This window comes from Balaenoptera borealis (genome assembly GCF_965194805.1).
Source record: "Balaenoptera borealis genome assembly, chromosome: 2".
Classification (NCBI taxonomy): Eukaryota; Metazoa; Chordata; class Mammalia; order Artiodactyla; family Balaenopteridae; genus Balaenoptera; species Balaenoptera borealis.
In genome coordinates, this window is record NC_138867.1 from 110,965,929 (window position 1) to 110,983,899 (window position 17,971).

The 17,971-nt window shown below is 37.1% G+C and overlaps 1 protein-coding gene across 2 annotated transcripts in view; it reads right to left on the reverse strand.

The window, feature by feature from the left end:
- FNIP1 (folliculin interacting protein 1) overlaps positions 1–17,971 on the reverse strand; it is a 131,223-nt gene that overhangs the window by 21,017 nt on the left and 92,235 nt on the right. For both annotated transcript variants that reach the window (XM_082380776.1, XM_082380777.1), the window contains 4 exons: positions 6,586–6,732; positions 5,497–5,666; positions 1,252–2,668; positions 273–441 (listed from right to left, as the gene is read on the reverse strand). In XM_082380776.1, the coding sequence (XP_082236902.1) occupies positions 273–441; positions 1,252–2,668; positions 5,497–5,666; positions 6,586–6,732 (1,903 nt within the window). The remainder of the gene's footprint in view (positions 1–272; positions 442–1,251; positions 2,669–5,496; positions 5,667–6,585; positions 6,733–17,971) is intronic.

Here is a 17,971-nt window from a genome sequence, read left to right on the forward strand (position 1 = left end):
GCATTTGCAATATTTTGATATTATAAATAACCTAGTGATGAACATCTATGAATACACACAGTATTTTCTGATTTCCAATTTGATAGATTCCTGGAACTCTCTACTTGCTTTCACAATGACAGGTACAAACATGCAGGTTATTACATATAAAGGATTTAGAGAACAACAATTGTATTACACACTGAAGTGTGACCAAAAATAAGGCAATTTTGGGTTTTACTGGTTAACAGAGTTCGTCCTAAATAAATTTAAGAGCAGTGAAGGTCACTTACCTGCACAGCATGAGACAAATCTGACACTAAACACTGACGGAGCCTCTCATCATTCCCAATTCCTTGAAGAACAAAGTCAGGCACATAAGAAGAGCAGTAGCCACCCAGCAAGGACCTCCCAAAGTTGGCAATATTGGGCTGAACAGCACTCACTTCAATTAACTTTGACCTGCAAGAAAAGTTCCAAAAGAAGGCATACCTAATCAGTAATAAATATATTTTACCAACACACACACAAAAAATTGGACTCTACTAGTCCACATTTCCAGTACCACCATTCTTTACAAAATATACTAATAGTAAAATCATCCTTAAATAAAAACTGGCTTAAGGGCTCAATGAGACCACAAAATACTCCTTCCTATCCAAAAAAGGGTCTGATGGACAACTCTGTAATGAGGTGAACATAAATCTTTCATAACAGACTTTAGGAATGCTGTCCCTTGTGTATGTAACACATTCTTAATACAATCAAATTATGGAAACCACCATCCAAAACAAAGTATAAATAACTCACAAACCCGAAGCTTGGTATATAACATTTCTCATGTATGAATCTTTTCCTTGTATTCTTGACCAAGAGTATCCATTCTATACTTTCCTCTTATTTCCAAACTTATTTCTAACAGCTATTTCCTACCTTCTCTCAGTGATTACCTCTCCCTAGTTGCCAGGCTCAGCACAGGTCCTTTCTGGGCAGCATAACTCACTGCTAAATGAAAACTCCTAGGCAGTAAGCAATCTCCCACACGCCAACATAACTTTTCTCTAATGCCTTCACAAAGCTTTTCTGGGGTAACTGTGGGGCTTAGCCTTTAATCCTTCTTATAAGTAGGAGCACGTGATAATAAAAGAGTATTTGTCCAGAACAATGGTCTCTTCTTTTATATTAGCTACTACCAACTTTCAGAGATGAGCTAAACAGAAGAATGGTACATATCTTTATAGGTTCTATAAAAGGCTAAAACTTTGTACTTACCCAGGAAAAGGTATCTCATCTTCTTCTGCCCAATCTTCTTGCTCTCCTCCATAATAACTGCTTACTTGTCTAGTCACATCATGACCTGTATCTTCACTTTCACTATCCCCAAGGGCACTATCTGAACTTTCATTTCTTGGAATGTCCCATTCAGCTCCCACAGCAACTTTTTTCTCTGAACTCCCTTTATCCCCATGGGGGACAAGAATGGAGAGTGTATCTCTTTGGTCTTGCTGAGGAAAGCAGGTTTTACATGAATCTTGGTGAACCGTTCCTACACATTTACAAAATTCATTGTTCTGTTTGCTATTTTTTGCATAAAATCTTTTTGAAAACTCTAACATACAGCAGTGTTCTTTACTGTCTGTACTTGTTTTAACTGGAATATCATCAATAGTCCTGGTTTCAATTGAATCATCATTAAAATATTCATCAAATAAGCTCATGCTTTCGGGGTCTGAATGATTCCAGCAGGGAAGTTCACAGGGCTCTCCAGATACCATGTTCGGTACATCAGGCTCTCCAGATTCAGTTGTTTGTGCAGTTTCTTGATGCTGATCAACAGCCCCTCTTTCTTCCTTCGGTGATTTGGTGTGATGCCTGGTAATCTGATCCACTACTGCCTGACTCCGGAGTTCAGTATCTGAGTCGGGTGACATAGAATCCCCAATCAAGAAAGTAACCTTTGTCTGGGTTGCCTCACAAGAAAATGCAGCTGTCACAAGTTTATCTGGAGGTTTTTTTTCCACAACCATTCCTGTGGATCTGAACACTTTACCTGTGTGATTACCTGAATCTAGCAATTCCTCACTCTGCCATGATTCCTCTGCAGGCTCTAAGCTTGACTTTGACAATGCACATCTGTCCACTGGAGCAGATCCTGTGCAAACAACTGTTTCTAACTTGGTGTCAAGGCAAGTTCTTAATTTATCTCTGCACTGTTTAACATCAACAGCATTTTCTTCTTGGCAGTCAGAAGAAGGAGAAATCATTCGGCACTCGTTTGAATTTCCTAGCAGCTCCTTAGAGCTGTTTTGAATATCTTCTCTCTCTTGTCGCAAAACATTCTCTATATTTTGCCCAAGGAGTGGACGACTGCAATATTTACAGTTACAGTTAGGAGTCCTTGTTTCTTCTGACTCTTTGAAGAGCAAACTGTTTTTGTTTCTATGCATTGTGATAAGCACATACTCAGATTCTTCGATTTCACCTTTCTCTAAAGTGGTAGTAATTACTGTGCCTGGCATAACAATGGCTTCATCGTCTCCATTTTCTAAAAGATGGGTTTCTTGAAGTTCAGAGCATCTTATGAAGTAAGTAAGAAAATAAAGCAGCCTCTGGACCATGTCTTGTCGTTTACCAACTACCACAGTCCTTGCTAACCGTACAGGAGAGCCAATAGCGCCATACAAGTCTCCTGAAATGGAAAAATCAGTTAATGGACACATCCTCTACTCATACTAAGCAGGCTATTTTCAATTATCAGAAACCTACTATTATTTTATGAGGGGTAGTTCAGATTTTACTCTTGGTTCCTTAATAGGTGAGTGATTATTCAGGACTAGGATGAGATGAATGGTCTTAACCAAAGAGAAAGGTGAATGGATGGGCTTTCTACCTTCCTCCTTAAGCAGATGCTAATAAGGTGCTGAAACCACAAGCAAACAGTCAGTTGTGAAAGTCACCAAGAACATGCTCTGTGCCAGTCCCCTTGCAGAGCACTTTATATGGGTGGAGAAGTACTGACTGAAGTATTATGTGCAAAAGCACATCTGCTGGGGACCAAGGAGAGGAAAGGAGTAGTAGTGAAATGGAACAGAGCTGAAGTAGTCACATCACACACTTAACCTTCCTTGATTTAAATCATATTCCTGAACTTCACCTGTTGCTGCCCTACCAAGGACCTCACATTAACTCCCGTGTTTTTAAAAACCCATTTTCCTTTCCATTCTATTCCCTAGAGGGTTGGGTACTCAGGATAGACCCAAAAGGGCAACACATTTAGCCTTGTGATTCATTTTCACTTCTGTTAGCCATATTACACATGAACAGCCATTACATTTAAAAAAGGAGGAGGGGGATTTAATTCAAGTTTTGCAAGTTGTCAGTATACACATTTAAAGAATCTCTATTTTTACTTTATAAGAACCCCACACTTTTTAAAGGAACAAACATAAATAGGTCTCAAATAATATACTACAGACTGTACTATGATAAATTTTCTCCTCTGGCTAAGAAACTGGCTCTAGTACCATCATGCCACTGTTCAAAACTACTCCCAAGGTTTCTACTAACAACCAAATAAATTGAAACTGCTTTGGTATGGTAAATGAGTCTTTCATGACTGGTTCCACCTCACTTTTCCAGGTTATCTTCTGATAGTTTCCCTATTTCATCTTTATTCACCCAAAGTCCCACTTAATCTGGATCCGTGAATGTGCTCAGCACTTTTAACACCTAGACCCCTTTACTCATGCTATGTACTTTCCCTTCCCTCTGTATCTCTGCCAGTCCAAAGTTTCCCACCCAAGCATCCTCCCTTGGACAAAAGTAAACTTCCCTAATTGAACTCCCACTGAACTTGTCATTTCTTATAGTTCCTATTTGAATTATCATTACTGTCCACATATACTTTACCTACAGTATAAGACTGTCACTTCTTAAAGGCAAGGACTAGATATCATTCATCTTTATACCCTCCAGGGTTCTTTGCACAGAGCCTTAGATATATTGTGCATTCAATAAATGACTGTAGAATTGAAAACAGATTTGAAATGTTCAAATTAAAAAAAAAAAACTACTGAATTACTCGGTTTGAAAAAAGGTAAGTTAATATTCATACAATGAAATACTACTTAGCATTAAAAAGGAATGAACTATTAATACATACAACATAGGTGAATCTCAAAATAATTATGTTGAATGAAAGAACTCAGATGAAACAAAAGCACTTAGTGTATGATTCCATCTATATATAGGTCTAGAATATGCAAACTAATCTACAGTGACAGAAAGCAGACCAGTGGCTACCTGAGTATAAGGAACAGTGAACAGGCAGAGTAGGGAGGAATAGGAGGGAGGGATTACAAAGGGCATGAGGAAACTTTTGTAGTGATGAATATGTTCACCATCTTGATTTTGGTGATGGTTTCAGAGGCATATACATTTTGACATATATATCAAAATATATATGGAAAGCAAAAGGAGGGAGGAAAAGGAGGGAGGGAGAGAAGAAATAGAAAGAGTAGGAATGAGAGAGGGAGGTTGGTTGGTTATATGAGTTAATAAGCCACATTACAATCTGCCTGGCAAGCTCACTCACCATAACCACCTAAGGGAAGTTTAAGTTTCTACCAGATCACCAAAATGTTCTCACCATACTCCTCCCCCCATCACCAAATAGCAATAGACTAAGAGTAGGAGTAACAGCAACTACATTTACCAGCCACTGTCCTAAGCACTGTTCTCACAGTATCTCATTTACTTTTCACATTATGAAGTATTTACTATTTATTTTATTTTATTTTTCGGCCACACTGCACGGCTTGTGGGATCTCAGTTCCCCAACCAGGGACTGAACCCGGGCCAAGGCAGTGAAAGCACCCAATGCTAACCACTAAACCACCAGGGAACTCCCTGTACTATTTACTATTATCCCCACTTTATAAATAGGGAAACTGTGATTCAAACATGGTCTGCCTGACTCCACAGCCTATGCTTAAATTTAAGCACCATGCTACACTGACTTCCTAATGACTGTCAGCTCATCAACTAACCCCTCTCTCCTGTTACCCATTTATTTAGTGGGGTACCAAGCACTAAGAGAAAGATTTTCAAAAATTACTCAACAAACAAAGGTGGAACAATGGAAACCTCAATGACTGCTTCTCAGTTAAACATTTATTCTAGCGATCATAGGTGACTTTGTTGATTCATTCTTTCTAGGCAAAGTACCTAACACAAAACACCCTGAAGACCCTGAAGTTACTAATAAACCAGCCATCATCCTGCTCCTTTTGTTCCAGCTGCAGGTCTCTACCTATAAGGAATGATAGTAAACATAAGATGGGGATAAGACAATTTAGCAGTTATGAAATGACAAGTAAGGAAGAAATGCTCTAGAAAGGAAGGGGGAAAAGAGAGCACTTAATTTTTCTCTATTTATTTTTGCCATAAAATAACTCCAGACAGTTACACAAAAGTCTAAGTATAACGCATAAATGTAAGGGTTTTCAGAATACATACCCAGTTGTGCCCAAAGTGGGTTATACGGATGAGTCTTTGCCAACATGTCCACACTCTGAGAGGAATGTTTTTCTAAAAATATTTTTATAGGTGGTTGTCCATTTGGCATGACTGTTGGAACCCAGGCAAGATGATTGGTCAGAACTGCAGTAATGAGTGCTGGCAAGAATCTGAAAACAAAATTCATCCTATCAGATTCTAATCTGCTTTCATAAAACTTCAAGCAAAATGCAGTGACAGCATAAAGCAGAGAGGGTACATGGCCAAACATCATAAGAAAGGAGAGGATGGAAGGAAGGATAGGTATATCACCAGGATGAAAACAAAAGTTAATAAATTTTTTTGGTTGGGTAGAAGTTAAAAGAAAAATCCTTAAAATAAAGACAGCATTCACAAGGAGCTATTTCTACTCATAATTAAAAAACAAAAATGCCATTTTACTTGAGAAACTATGGATTCTTTTCAGTGTTTAAAATACACATATATTAATGAATCAACCAGGAAGTCTATACATATCCAAATTACTGAAAAGGAAAATGAAGGAAAGTATTACGAAAACTTTGTTTACCATCAAAGAGAATAAAAACACCCAAATTACTCATCTGGATTCTAAGAATTTGATGATTAGAAGAAAACAATATGATAAACTACCACACTAAAAATGTATTATTGGAATCCTGGCACTTCCCTATATATTTTTAAACTTCTTTTCTATAGAATGAAACCGCATTCATGGATACAATTCACGAAAAATGGGAAGCCTCAGAGAGTTCTGTAAGATGTCAGGAATTTTAATTTAACACACAATTAAAGACATTTTTACTGTTTCTCATTCATAAGGTTCTTTGGTCTTCTTCCATACCCTGTCTTGTAATTATCTTAGTTATCTTTTATAATTCTGTCTTGCTCATTAATAATATGAAATAATTCCAAAGATAATGATTAATTCTTTCACCTTTGTACTTGAACTTGATCACAATCTAGATATCTAGTTATAGTAAACAATAGCTAAGATAGTTAAGGGAAAGAAGGGAGGGAGGGAAGGAAGGGAGGGAGGGAAGGAAGGGAGGGAGGGAGGGCAGGCCATACTGATTTTTGGAAGCATTTTCCATTAGAAAAGTGAACTCCTTCATGAAACGATGGCAAAGCTGGTTCTTTTCTGGAGTCCCCGACATCATTGTAAGCCAGACAGGCTCTCCAATTCGTGGCATTGTGTAAAGATTACAAATTGTTGTTCTAAAAAGAGGAAAACACATTATAAAATTCATAGTTCCCAGAATTACATACTCTTAATAATAATGTTGCTGGCTTGGGTCTCACATCTAGATTATTAAAGCTTTTGAGAAAGACAATGAATCAAGTCTTTCTTTGTCATTAGCATAGTACCAAGGGAAAGGTTTTATACATGACCTCAAAATGTGTTGGTTCTGGTGCTGGCTCTGCCCTCAAAGGCTGTGTGCCTTTGGGTAAATTATCTCCCTACTTTAAGCATCAGCTTCCCTTACCTGTAAAATGAAAGGAAAGGACTAGGTAATTTCTAGACCCTTTCCAGTTCTACGTTTCCAAGGTTATAAGCTATACCTAAATATATTGCAAATAATCAACAACATAGAAAACAAAAATATTAAGTGAGGTAATAGCTTATGGATAATACCCACTCACAACAATAGTTTATCAGCATCATTTTATTGCCTATGCTGGGACTCCTTAGTAAAGTTCTGAAGAATGACGAGGACAATATATATGCATGCTATATGACTCTCTCTCAATTTTCTGAAGTTTTCCCTTGAATCAACACAAAAGAGGATTATTGCAGTTATCACAGTGCTTTTCTGGCTGTCTCCTGCACTTATTTAGATAATAGCTAGTCTTGTGACTTGCACTCTTTACTAACAGCTTTAGAGGATACCTTTAAGATGTCAATTCTTTTCCTTTTACATTAATATCTGTTCAGCAAAGTCCTATACACTCACCATACTAAGCAACTCCTGCAAAGTTGGGGCTTAAGAAACTAGTCGATCTCTTAGAAGCTACAGAATGGTGTCCTACTTTCTACTCTCTAGAATAGTGCTGTCTAACAGAACTTTTAGCAATGATAGGAATGTTCTATATCTGTGCTGTCCAACATGGTAGCCACTAGCCATATGTGATTACTGAATACCTGAAATGTGGCCAGTGTGACTGGGGAAATGGATTTAAAATTTTATTTAGTTGTAATTAAATTAATTTAAATAAACACATGTGGCTAATGGCTACTGTATTAGAGAGTACAGCTCTAGAAAGTTCTCTGAGATCTCCACAAAGCTCTGATACCTACCTCAGTATAATTTTCTAATACCCAGAATTCAAAAAAGGAAAAGAATTCTGTTGCTTGTAAAAGTTTTATTAAATCTCAACCCAATATGAACATGATACATTACCATAAATAAAAGTGACAAATACAGGTCACATTAATGAATTTTTAGTAGGGCATAAAATAACTGCTGAGAACTTATAAATAAATGGAAAAAAATTACAGGTATCTTACAGAGAAAAGTATGATGAATATAAACTAGCGATATTGAAAAGGCTTATTTTTTAAAGACTATTAAAGATGTCCAGATAGGATGGAAAACTGAGCACATATGTTTATCCCCTTTCAGTTCTGATGCCCCAAATGAACACTACTTAATGATTTAAAAACAAATGAATCACTACAACAAATAGAACTGAAGAGGAACTTTAGTGAAAATTAAAATTACAGGTTTAATAAAATTCTAGAAGACAAAACACAGAGAAGAATGTTAACTGAAGTACTAGGGTAGAGGAAGATAATGGGTTATGGTGCTCATGGGGTGGTAATGTACAGAGAGGAGCTAATTTACCCCACTGAAGCAAGAAGAGTCTAAGGACTCAAAAGTGCCTGGTAAAAAGGAGGGCAGCAGTTAGACTATAAACTAAGAGACTAATTCAAGGGCCATAAATGGTTGGTGACCCCCTACCCTCCACCCCATCTTCCCACAGAATAACTAAAGATAGGAGAGCAGATGTAGCAACTGACCAGCCCAGAGAAATGACATGCCCAAACCCTCCCTGATATTTGAATCTTTCACAGTACACAAACAGATATACAGTAAATTTTGTGGTATTAAAATTCCATGGCAGAGGCAGCAATTATGGGGAAAAATGTTTAAATATGTTCCTTCAGGCAGTGAAAATGAAAAAAGTTGAGCAACACTGCTCTGAAGTGAGGTTCTCCAATCTGCACGCCAACCTGTATTTTGGTGCCTCACTCTTTTTTTTTTTTTTTAATGTATGTCTGTATTATTTTAAATATTTATTTAATTATTTATTTATTTTTGGCTGTGTTGGGTCTTCGTTTCTGTGCGAGGGCTTTCTCTAGTTGTGGCAAGCGGGGGCCACTCTTCATCGCGGTGCGTGGGCCTCTCACTATCGCGGCCTCTCGTTGCGGAGCACAGGCTCCAGTCGCGCAGGCCCAGTAGTTGTGGCTCACGGGCCTAGCTGCTCCGCGGCATGTGGGATCCTCCCAGAACACGGCTAGAACCCGTATCCCCTGAATTGGCAGGCAGATTCTCAACCACTGCGCCACCAAGGAAGCCCTCACTCTCACTCTTAATGGGCAACCAAAATATTGATATATAGAGAAAGCCTCCAAGGAAAGAGGGACACAAACAGAAAGATAGAAACACACACACACAAAATGACTCTAGAGGAAATAGAAAATAATAAAGTCAGAAAAAGAGAAGAAAAACATGAAAGAAAAGAGACATAGAAGATCAATCCAGGAGTGTCAGTTTCTAACAAAATATATTGGAGAGAAAATAGAGGAAAATAAATTATCAGAGAATACAGATAATTTACCAAAGTTGAAAGACAAGATAGTGCTAAAACTATACTGAAAGGCTAAAAGGACAAAGGATCAGGTATGAATTTATGGCAGGAGATAAATATGTTCTACAATTGATAAATCAAGAAATAGCATCAATAGCAAAATAACTGAGGCAGAAGAAAGGATAAGTGACCTGGAAAATAAAATGGTGGAAATAACTACTGCAGAGCAGGATAAAGAAAAAAGAATGAAAAGAACTGAGGACAGTCTCAGAGACCTCTGGGACAACATTAAACGCACCAACATTCGAATTATAGGGGTCCCAGAAGAAGAAGAGAAAAAGAAAGGGACTGAGAAAATATTTGAAGAGATTATAGTTGAAAACTTCCCTAATATGGGAAAGGAAATAGTTAATCAAGTCCAGGAAGCACAGAGAGTCCCATACAGGATAAACCCAAGGAGAAACACGCCAAGACACATATTAATCAAACTGTCAAAAATTAAATATAAAGAAAACATATTAAAAGCAGCAAGGGAAAAACAACAAATAACACACAAGGGAATTCCCATAAGGTTAACATCTGATCTTTCAGCAGAAACTCTGCAAGCCAGAAGGGAGTGGCAGGATATACTTAAAGTGATGAAGGAGAAAAACCTACAACCAAGATTACTCTACCCAGCAAGGATCTCATTCAGATGTGATGGAGAAATTAAAACCTTTACAGACAAGCAAAAGCTGAGAGAGTTCAGCACCACCAAACCAGCTTTACAACAAATGCTAAAGGAACTTCTCTAGGCAAGAAACACAAGAGAAGGAAAACACCTACAATAACAAACCCAAAACATTTAAGAAAATGGGAATAGGAACATACATATCGATAATTACCTTAAATGTAAATGGATTAAATGCTCCCACCAAAAGACACAGACTGGCTGAATGGATACAAAAACAAGACCCATATATATGCTGTCTACAAGAGACCCACTTCAGACCTAGAGACACATACAGACTGAAAGTGAGGGGATGGAAAAAGATATTCCATGCAAATGGAAATCAAAAGAAAGCTGGAGTAGCAATTCTCATATCAGACAAAATAGACTTTAAAATAAAGAATATTATAAGAGACAAAGAAGGACACTATATAATGATCAAGGGATCGATCCAAGAGGAAGGTATAACAATTGTAAATATTTATGCACCCAACATAGGAGCACCTCAATACATAAGGCAAATACTAACAGCCATAAAAGGGGAAATCGACAGCAACACAATCATAGTAGGGGACTTTAACACCCCACTTTCACCAATGGACAGATCATCCAAAATGAAAATAAATAAGGAAACACAAGCTTTAAATGATACATTAAACAAGATGGACTTAATTGATATTTATAGGACATTCCACCCAAAAACAACAGAATACACATTTTTCTCAAGTGCGCATGGAACATTCTCCAGGATAGATCATATCTTGGGTCACAAATCAAGCCTTGGTAATTTTAAGAAAATTGAAATCGTATCAAGTATCTTTTCCGACCACAACGCTATGAGACTAGATATCAATTACAGGAAAAGATGTGTAAAAAATAAAAACACATGGAGGCTACACAATACACTACTTAATAACGAAGTGATCACTGAAGAAATCAAAGGGGAAATCAAAAAATACCTAGAAACAAATGACAATGGAGATACGACGACCCAAAACCTATGGGACGCAGCAAAAGCAGTGCTAAGAGGGAAGTTTATAGCAATACAAGCCTACCTCAAGAAACAGGAAACATCTCGAATAAACAACCTAACCTTGCACCTAAAGCAATTAGAGAAAGAAGAACAAAAAAACCCCAAAGCTAGCAGAAGGAAAGAAATCATAAAGATCAGGTCAGAAATAAATGAAAAAGAAATGAAGGAAACAATAGCAAAAATCAATAAAACTAAAAGCTGGTTCTTTGAGACGATAAACAATATTGATAAACCATTAGCCAGACTCATCAAGAGAAAAAGGGAGAAGACTCAAATCAATAGAATTAGAAATGAAAAAGGAGAAGTAACCACTGACACTGCAGAAATACAAAAGATCATGAGAGATTACTACAAGCAACTCTACGCCAATAAAATGGACAACCTGGAAGAAATGGACAGATTCTTAGAAATACACAAACTGCCGAGACTGAACCAGGAAGAAATAGAAAATATGAACAGACCAATCACAAGCACTGAAATTGAAACTGTGATTAAAAACCTTCCAACAAACAAAAGCCCAGGACCAGATGGCTTCACAGGTGAATTCTATCAAACATTTAGAGAAGAGCTAACACCTATCCTTCTCAAACTCTTCCAAAATATTGCAGAGGGAGGAACACTCCCAAACTCATTCTACGAGGCCACCATCACCCTGATACCAAAACCAGACAAAGAGGTCACAAAGAAAGAAAACTACAGGCCAATATCACTGATGAACATAGATGCAAAAATCCTCAACAAAATACTTGCAAACAGAATCCAACAGCACATTAAAAGGATCATACACCATGATCAAGTGGGGTTTATCCCAGGAATGCAAGGATTCTTCAATATACGCAAATCAATCAATGTGATACACCATATTAACAAATTGAAGGAGAAAAACCGTATGATCATCTCAATAGATGCAGAGAAAGCTTTCGACAAAATTCAACACCCATTTATGATAAAAGCCCTGCAGAAAGTAGGCATAGAGGGAACTTTCCTCAACATAATAAAGGCCATATATGACAAACCCACAGCCAACATTGTCCTCAATGGTGAAAAACTGAAACCATTTCCACTAAGATCAGGAACAAGACAAGGTTGCCCACTCTCACCACTATTATTCAACATAGTTTTGGAAGTGTTAGCCACAGCAATCAGAGAAGACAAAGAAATAAAAGGAATCCAAATCGGAAAAGAAGAAGTAAAGCTGTCACTGTTTGCAGATGACATGATACTATACATAGAGAATCCTAAAGATGCTACCAGAAAACTCCTAGAGCTAATCAATGAATTTGGTAAAGTAGCAGGATACAAAATTAATGCACAGAAATCTCTTGCATTTCTATACACTAATGACGAAAAATCTGAAAGTGAAATTAAGAAAACACTCCCGTTTACCATTGCAACAAAAAGAATAAAATATCTAGGAATAAACCTACCTAAGGAGACAAAAGACCTGTATGCAGAAAATTATAAGACACTGATGAAAGAAATTAAAGATGATACAAATAGATGGAGAGATATACCATGTTCCTGGATTGGAAGAATCAACATTGTGAAAATGACTCTACTACCCAAAGCAATCTACAGATTCAATGCAATCCCTATCAAACTACCACTGGCATTTTTCACAGAACTAGAACAAAAAATTGCACAATTTGTATGGAAACACAAAAGACCCCGAATAGCCAAAGCAATCTTGAGAACGAAAAATGGAGCTGGGGGAATCAGGCTCCCTGACTTCAGACTATATTACAAAGCTACAGTAATCAAGACAGTTTGGTACTGGCACAAAAACAGAAATATAGATCAATGGAAAAGAACAGAAAGCCCAGAAATAAACCCATGTACCTATGGTCAATTAATCTATGACAAAGGAGGCAAAACTGTACAATGGAGAAAAGACAGTCTCTTCAATAAATGGTGCCAGGAAAACTGGACAACTACATGTAAAAGTATGAAATTAGAACACTCCCTGACACCATGCACAAAAATAAACTCAAAATGGATTAAAGACCTAAGTGTAAGACCAGACACTATCAAACTCTTAGAGGAAAACATAGGCAGAACACTCTATGACATACATCACAGCAAGATTCTTTTTGACCCAGCTCCCAGAGAAATGGAAATAAGAACACAAATAAACAAATGGGACCTAATGAAACTTAAAAGCTTTTGCACAGCAAAGGAAACCATAAACAAGACCAAAAGACAACCCTCAGAATGGGAGAAAATATTTGCAAATGAAGCAACTGACAAAGGATTAATCTCCAAGATTTACAAGCAGCTCATGCAGCTCAATAACAAAAAAACGAACAACCCAATCCAAAAATGGTCAGAAGACCTAAATAGACATTTCTCCAAAGAAGATATACAGATGGCCTACAGACACATGAAAGAATGCTCAACATCATTAATCATTAGAGAAATGCAAATCAAAACTACAATGAGATATCATCTCACACCGGTCAGAATGGCCATCATCAAAAAATCTACAAACAATAAATGCTGGAGAGGGTGTGGAGGAAAGGGAACTCTCTTGCACTGTTGGTGGGAATGTAAATTGATACAGCCACTATGGAGAACAGTATGGAGGTTCCTTAAAAAACTAAAAATAGAACTACCATACGATCCAGCAATCCCACTACTGGGCATATACCCTGAGAAAACCATAGTTCAAAAAGAGTCATGTACCAAAATGTTCATTGCAGCTCTATTTACAATAGCCAGGACATGGAAGCAACCTAAATGTCCATCGACAGATGAATGGATAAAGAAGATGTGGCACATATATACAATGCAATATTACTCAGCCATAAAAAGAAATGAAATGGAGGTATTTGTAATGAGGTGGATGGAGTTAGAGTCTGTCATACAGAGTGAAGTAAGTCAGAAAGAGAAAAACAAATACAGTATGCTAACACATATATACGGAATCTAAGGAAAAAAAAAAAAAAAGGCCATGAAGAACCTAGTGGCAAGACGGGAATAAAGACACAGACCTACTAAAGAATGGACTTGAGGATATGGGGAGGGGGTGGGGTGAGATGTGACAGGGTGAGAGAGTGTCATGGACATATATACATTACCAAATGTAAAATAGATAGCTAGTGGGAAGCAGCCGCATAGCACGGGGAGATCAGCTCGGTGCTTTGTGACCACCTAGAGGGGTGGGATGGGGAGGGTGGGAGGGAGGGAGATGCAAGAGGGAAGAGATATGGGAACATATTGTATATGTATAACTGATTAACTTCGTTATAAAGCAGAAGGTAACACACCATTGTAAAGCAATTATACTTCAATAAAGATGTTTAAAAAAAATAAAAAATAAAATAATAAAAAAATAAAAAAAAAAAAGAAATAGCTACACTAGGTATATTATTTAATAATATGGAGGTAAATAACAAAAGGAATATTTAAGAGTTAAAAGAGAATGTTCTTCAGCAGTAAGAATGGGGATGGGAGAGGTAGGACAGGGCTCATTTATTTTTCATTATTAGAACTGTCAGTATATATATTTTTTGCTTCTTAACCACGTGAATGTACTTTTGAATAAAATAAACTTTTTGATTAAATGAACAAGCTGATCAATTCATTTTCCATGAATTTCTTCAGCATAATATTGTCTGCTGCAAGTCTATGTGTCATGGGCCAGAGTCATATTACTAACATTAGTATAATGGGCCACTGAGGACATTAGCTTTATAGTGTTTTGCTGTTTAAAAATATGTACCATGACCTTGGAGTGTATCAAGTGCAAAGAAGGCAAAAAAATTAATTATATAATAGTGCTTCTCACTATATACAACTCTGTGTTGTCATTAACAACGTAGAAGTAATGATGCTTGCTCTCTTCCCCCTTTAATGGTTATTCCCTACCCATGAATGGTAAGAAGGGCAAGTATTTTCAGTCATCTGACCCTTTATTTTTCTTGGTCTGTCCCTACAGAATGGAAGACTCCTTCAGTTGGAAGGAAACTGTTGACATGATTTAGTTTTCACTGATATGCATGAAGTCTAAGTAAAAATCCAAGTACTTCACCTCTGCCAGGCAGCAATGCTAACTAAATATACTTCTTACTTCTCTAGGTTTCAGGACTTGTGTCTACATGTCCTTCCTCTTCTCAACTACCCAAAATTCATTAATCATCTGGTTTCAAATATTCACATACTTTAAAAATTACCTAACTGCTAGATATAAATAAACACTTAATTTAAAAATTAAGTATGGGCTTCCCTGGTGGCGCAGTGGTTGAGAATCTGCCTGCCAATGCAGGGGACACAGGTTTGAGCCCTGGTCTGAGAAGATCCCACATGCCGCGGAGCAACGGGGCCCGTGAGCCACAACTACTGAGCCTGCGCGTCTGGAGCCTGTGCTCCGCAACAAGAGAGGCCGCGATAGTGAGAGGCCCGCGCACCGCGATGAAGAGTGGGCCCCGCTCGCCGCAACTAGAGAAAGCCCTCGCACAGAAACGAAGACCCAACACAGCCAAAAATAAATTAATTAATTAATTAATTAAAAAAAAAAATTAAGTATGATAGCCTCTCATCATTTGCAGTAATGTTCTATAAAGTCAACACGAACACTGAATTAGTGAACTGTGAATCACTGTTCCTGAGGGAAATACAGAGTTAGGTTCCTGTGAGTCTCTGGTCACAACATTTTTGTCAATCCATCAATACATAATCTTGTTTTATGTGAGTTTTTGTTTAAAGACACTTTATTTAATATTCTGTTAATTTGTTAATAATGAATTCACATCCAACAGCACTATGACTCATGCCTTAACAAAGCTCACCTAACACATGTATTTTTCTCTGTAAGGCACATCACAACCTTCTTGCACTTAGAAACATCAGACAGAATTTCAACACTATGCTTGTGCACAATTTTTTTTTAATTGAAGTATACTTGATTTACAATGTTGTGTTAGTTTCTAGTATACAGCAAAGTGATTCCATTTTAAATATATATATATTCTTTTCCATTCTGGCACACAATATTGAATACAGATTCCTGGGATATAACAGTAGGCCCTTGTTGTTTACCTATTTTTTATATAGTAGTGTGTATCTACTAATCCCAAACTCCTAATTTTATCCCTCCCCTCCCCCTTTCCCCTTTGGTAACCATAAGTTTGTTTTCTATGTCTGTGAGTGTGTTTCTGTTTTGTAAATAAATTCATCTGTGTCATATTTCAGACTCCACATATAAGTGATTATCACATGGTATTTGTCTTTCTCTTTCTGACTTACTTCACTTAGTATGATAATCTCTATTGCATCCATGTTGCTGCAAATGACATTATTTCATTCTTTTTTATGGCTGAGCAGTATTCCATTGTATATATGTACCACATCTTCTTTATCCGTTCATCTGTCAATGGACATTTAGGTTGTTTCCACGTCTTGGCTATTGTGAATAGTGCAGCTATGAACATTGGGATACATGTATCTTTTCAAAATTAGAGTTTTCTCTGGATATGTGCCCAGGATTGGGATTCCTGGATCATATGGCAATTCTATTTTGACTTTTTCAAAGAACCTTCATACTGTTTTCCATAGTGGGTGCACCTATTTACATTCCCACCAACAGTGTAGGAGGGTTCCCTTTTCTCCACATCCTCTCCAGCATTTGTTATTTGTAGACTTTTTAATGATGGCCATTCTGACCAGTGTGAGGTAGTACCTCAATGCCCTTTCGATTTGAATTTCTCTAATAATTAGTGGTGTTAATAAGCATCTTTTCATGTGCTTCTTGTCCATCTGTATGTCTTCATTGGAAAAATGTCTTCAAGGGCCAATTTTCATTGCAAAATCACTAACAAAAAGCAAAAAACACTTAAAAAAAAGTGGCACTACATAGATCATGAAAAGGACACTTGTTTACAGAATGAGAGCTGAAACAAAAATGCAGAGCACTGTCTTGTTTGACCTCATCTGGAAATGTGTGTCAGGGCATTCAAAATTTTCACTTCTCTGCATATGTCCACAAATGATCATAAAATCACTGTAAGTATATTTTAGGTTTATAAATAAATTTTAACAAGCAGGTGAATTCACATATACAGAATCTGTAAACAATGAGGATCAACTGTATATATTAAAGTACTTCTACAAATAGACTTCTTAAATAAAAACTATAAACGTTTATAAAGTACGTTTAAAATATTGCAAGGATGCCTAACTAACTTATATAGTTTTTCAGATTTGCACAGTGACTGAAGTAAAATAAACTAATACAAAAAGGAAGGTATACAATCAGAATATACTTTTACAATGTTTTTTGTTTTTTTTTTTTTGGCTGTGCGGCACAGCATGCGGGATCTTTTTACCCTGACCAGGGATCCAACCTGGGCCCTTGTCAGTGAGAGCACAGACTCCTAACCACTGGACCACCAGGGAATTCCCTACAATGATTTTATAACTCATACATGTTGTAAATTTCAGGCAATATTAAAATTTTAAGGCTAGGTCATTCATACTACCTTATATCATAGCAATTACCTCATAGGTATTTAACTCAAAAAATTCATAAATCAAAATGCTGGGTATACCTAAGAGCAAGATCAGTATTCTACCAGGAATGAGTCTCATGACAATGTTTACTATCCTGGTAACCTCAGCTGGATCTATGATGACAGAGTTTCCTCAGAGCTCAAATACAGACTCTTGGCCTTTTGCCACAAAGCTTGTGACCGCAGAAAAGAAACTAATCCAATAATGTATGACACAGCTCAAAGTGCAAGGGCAAAGACTCAGTGCCTTGTAATACTGCAAAATGTGAAACTCAAAAAAATGTTGCAGGACTCTTTTAGGCAAATAAGCAAAAAGAATTGTTTGAAACATGTATTTATAATAATTCCAGCCCAAAGTCAACTGAACAACTTGAATTAAACCATGTTCATGCCCAC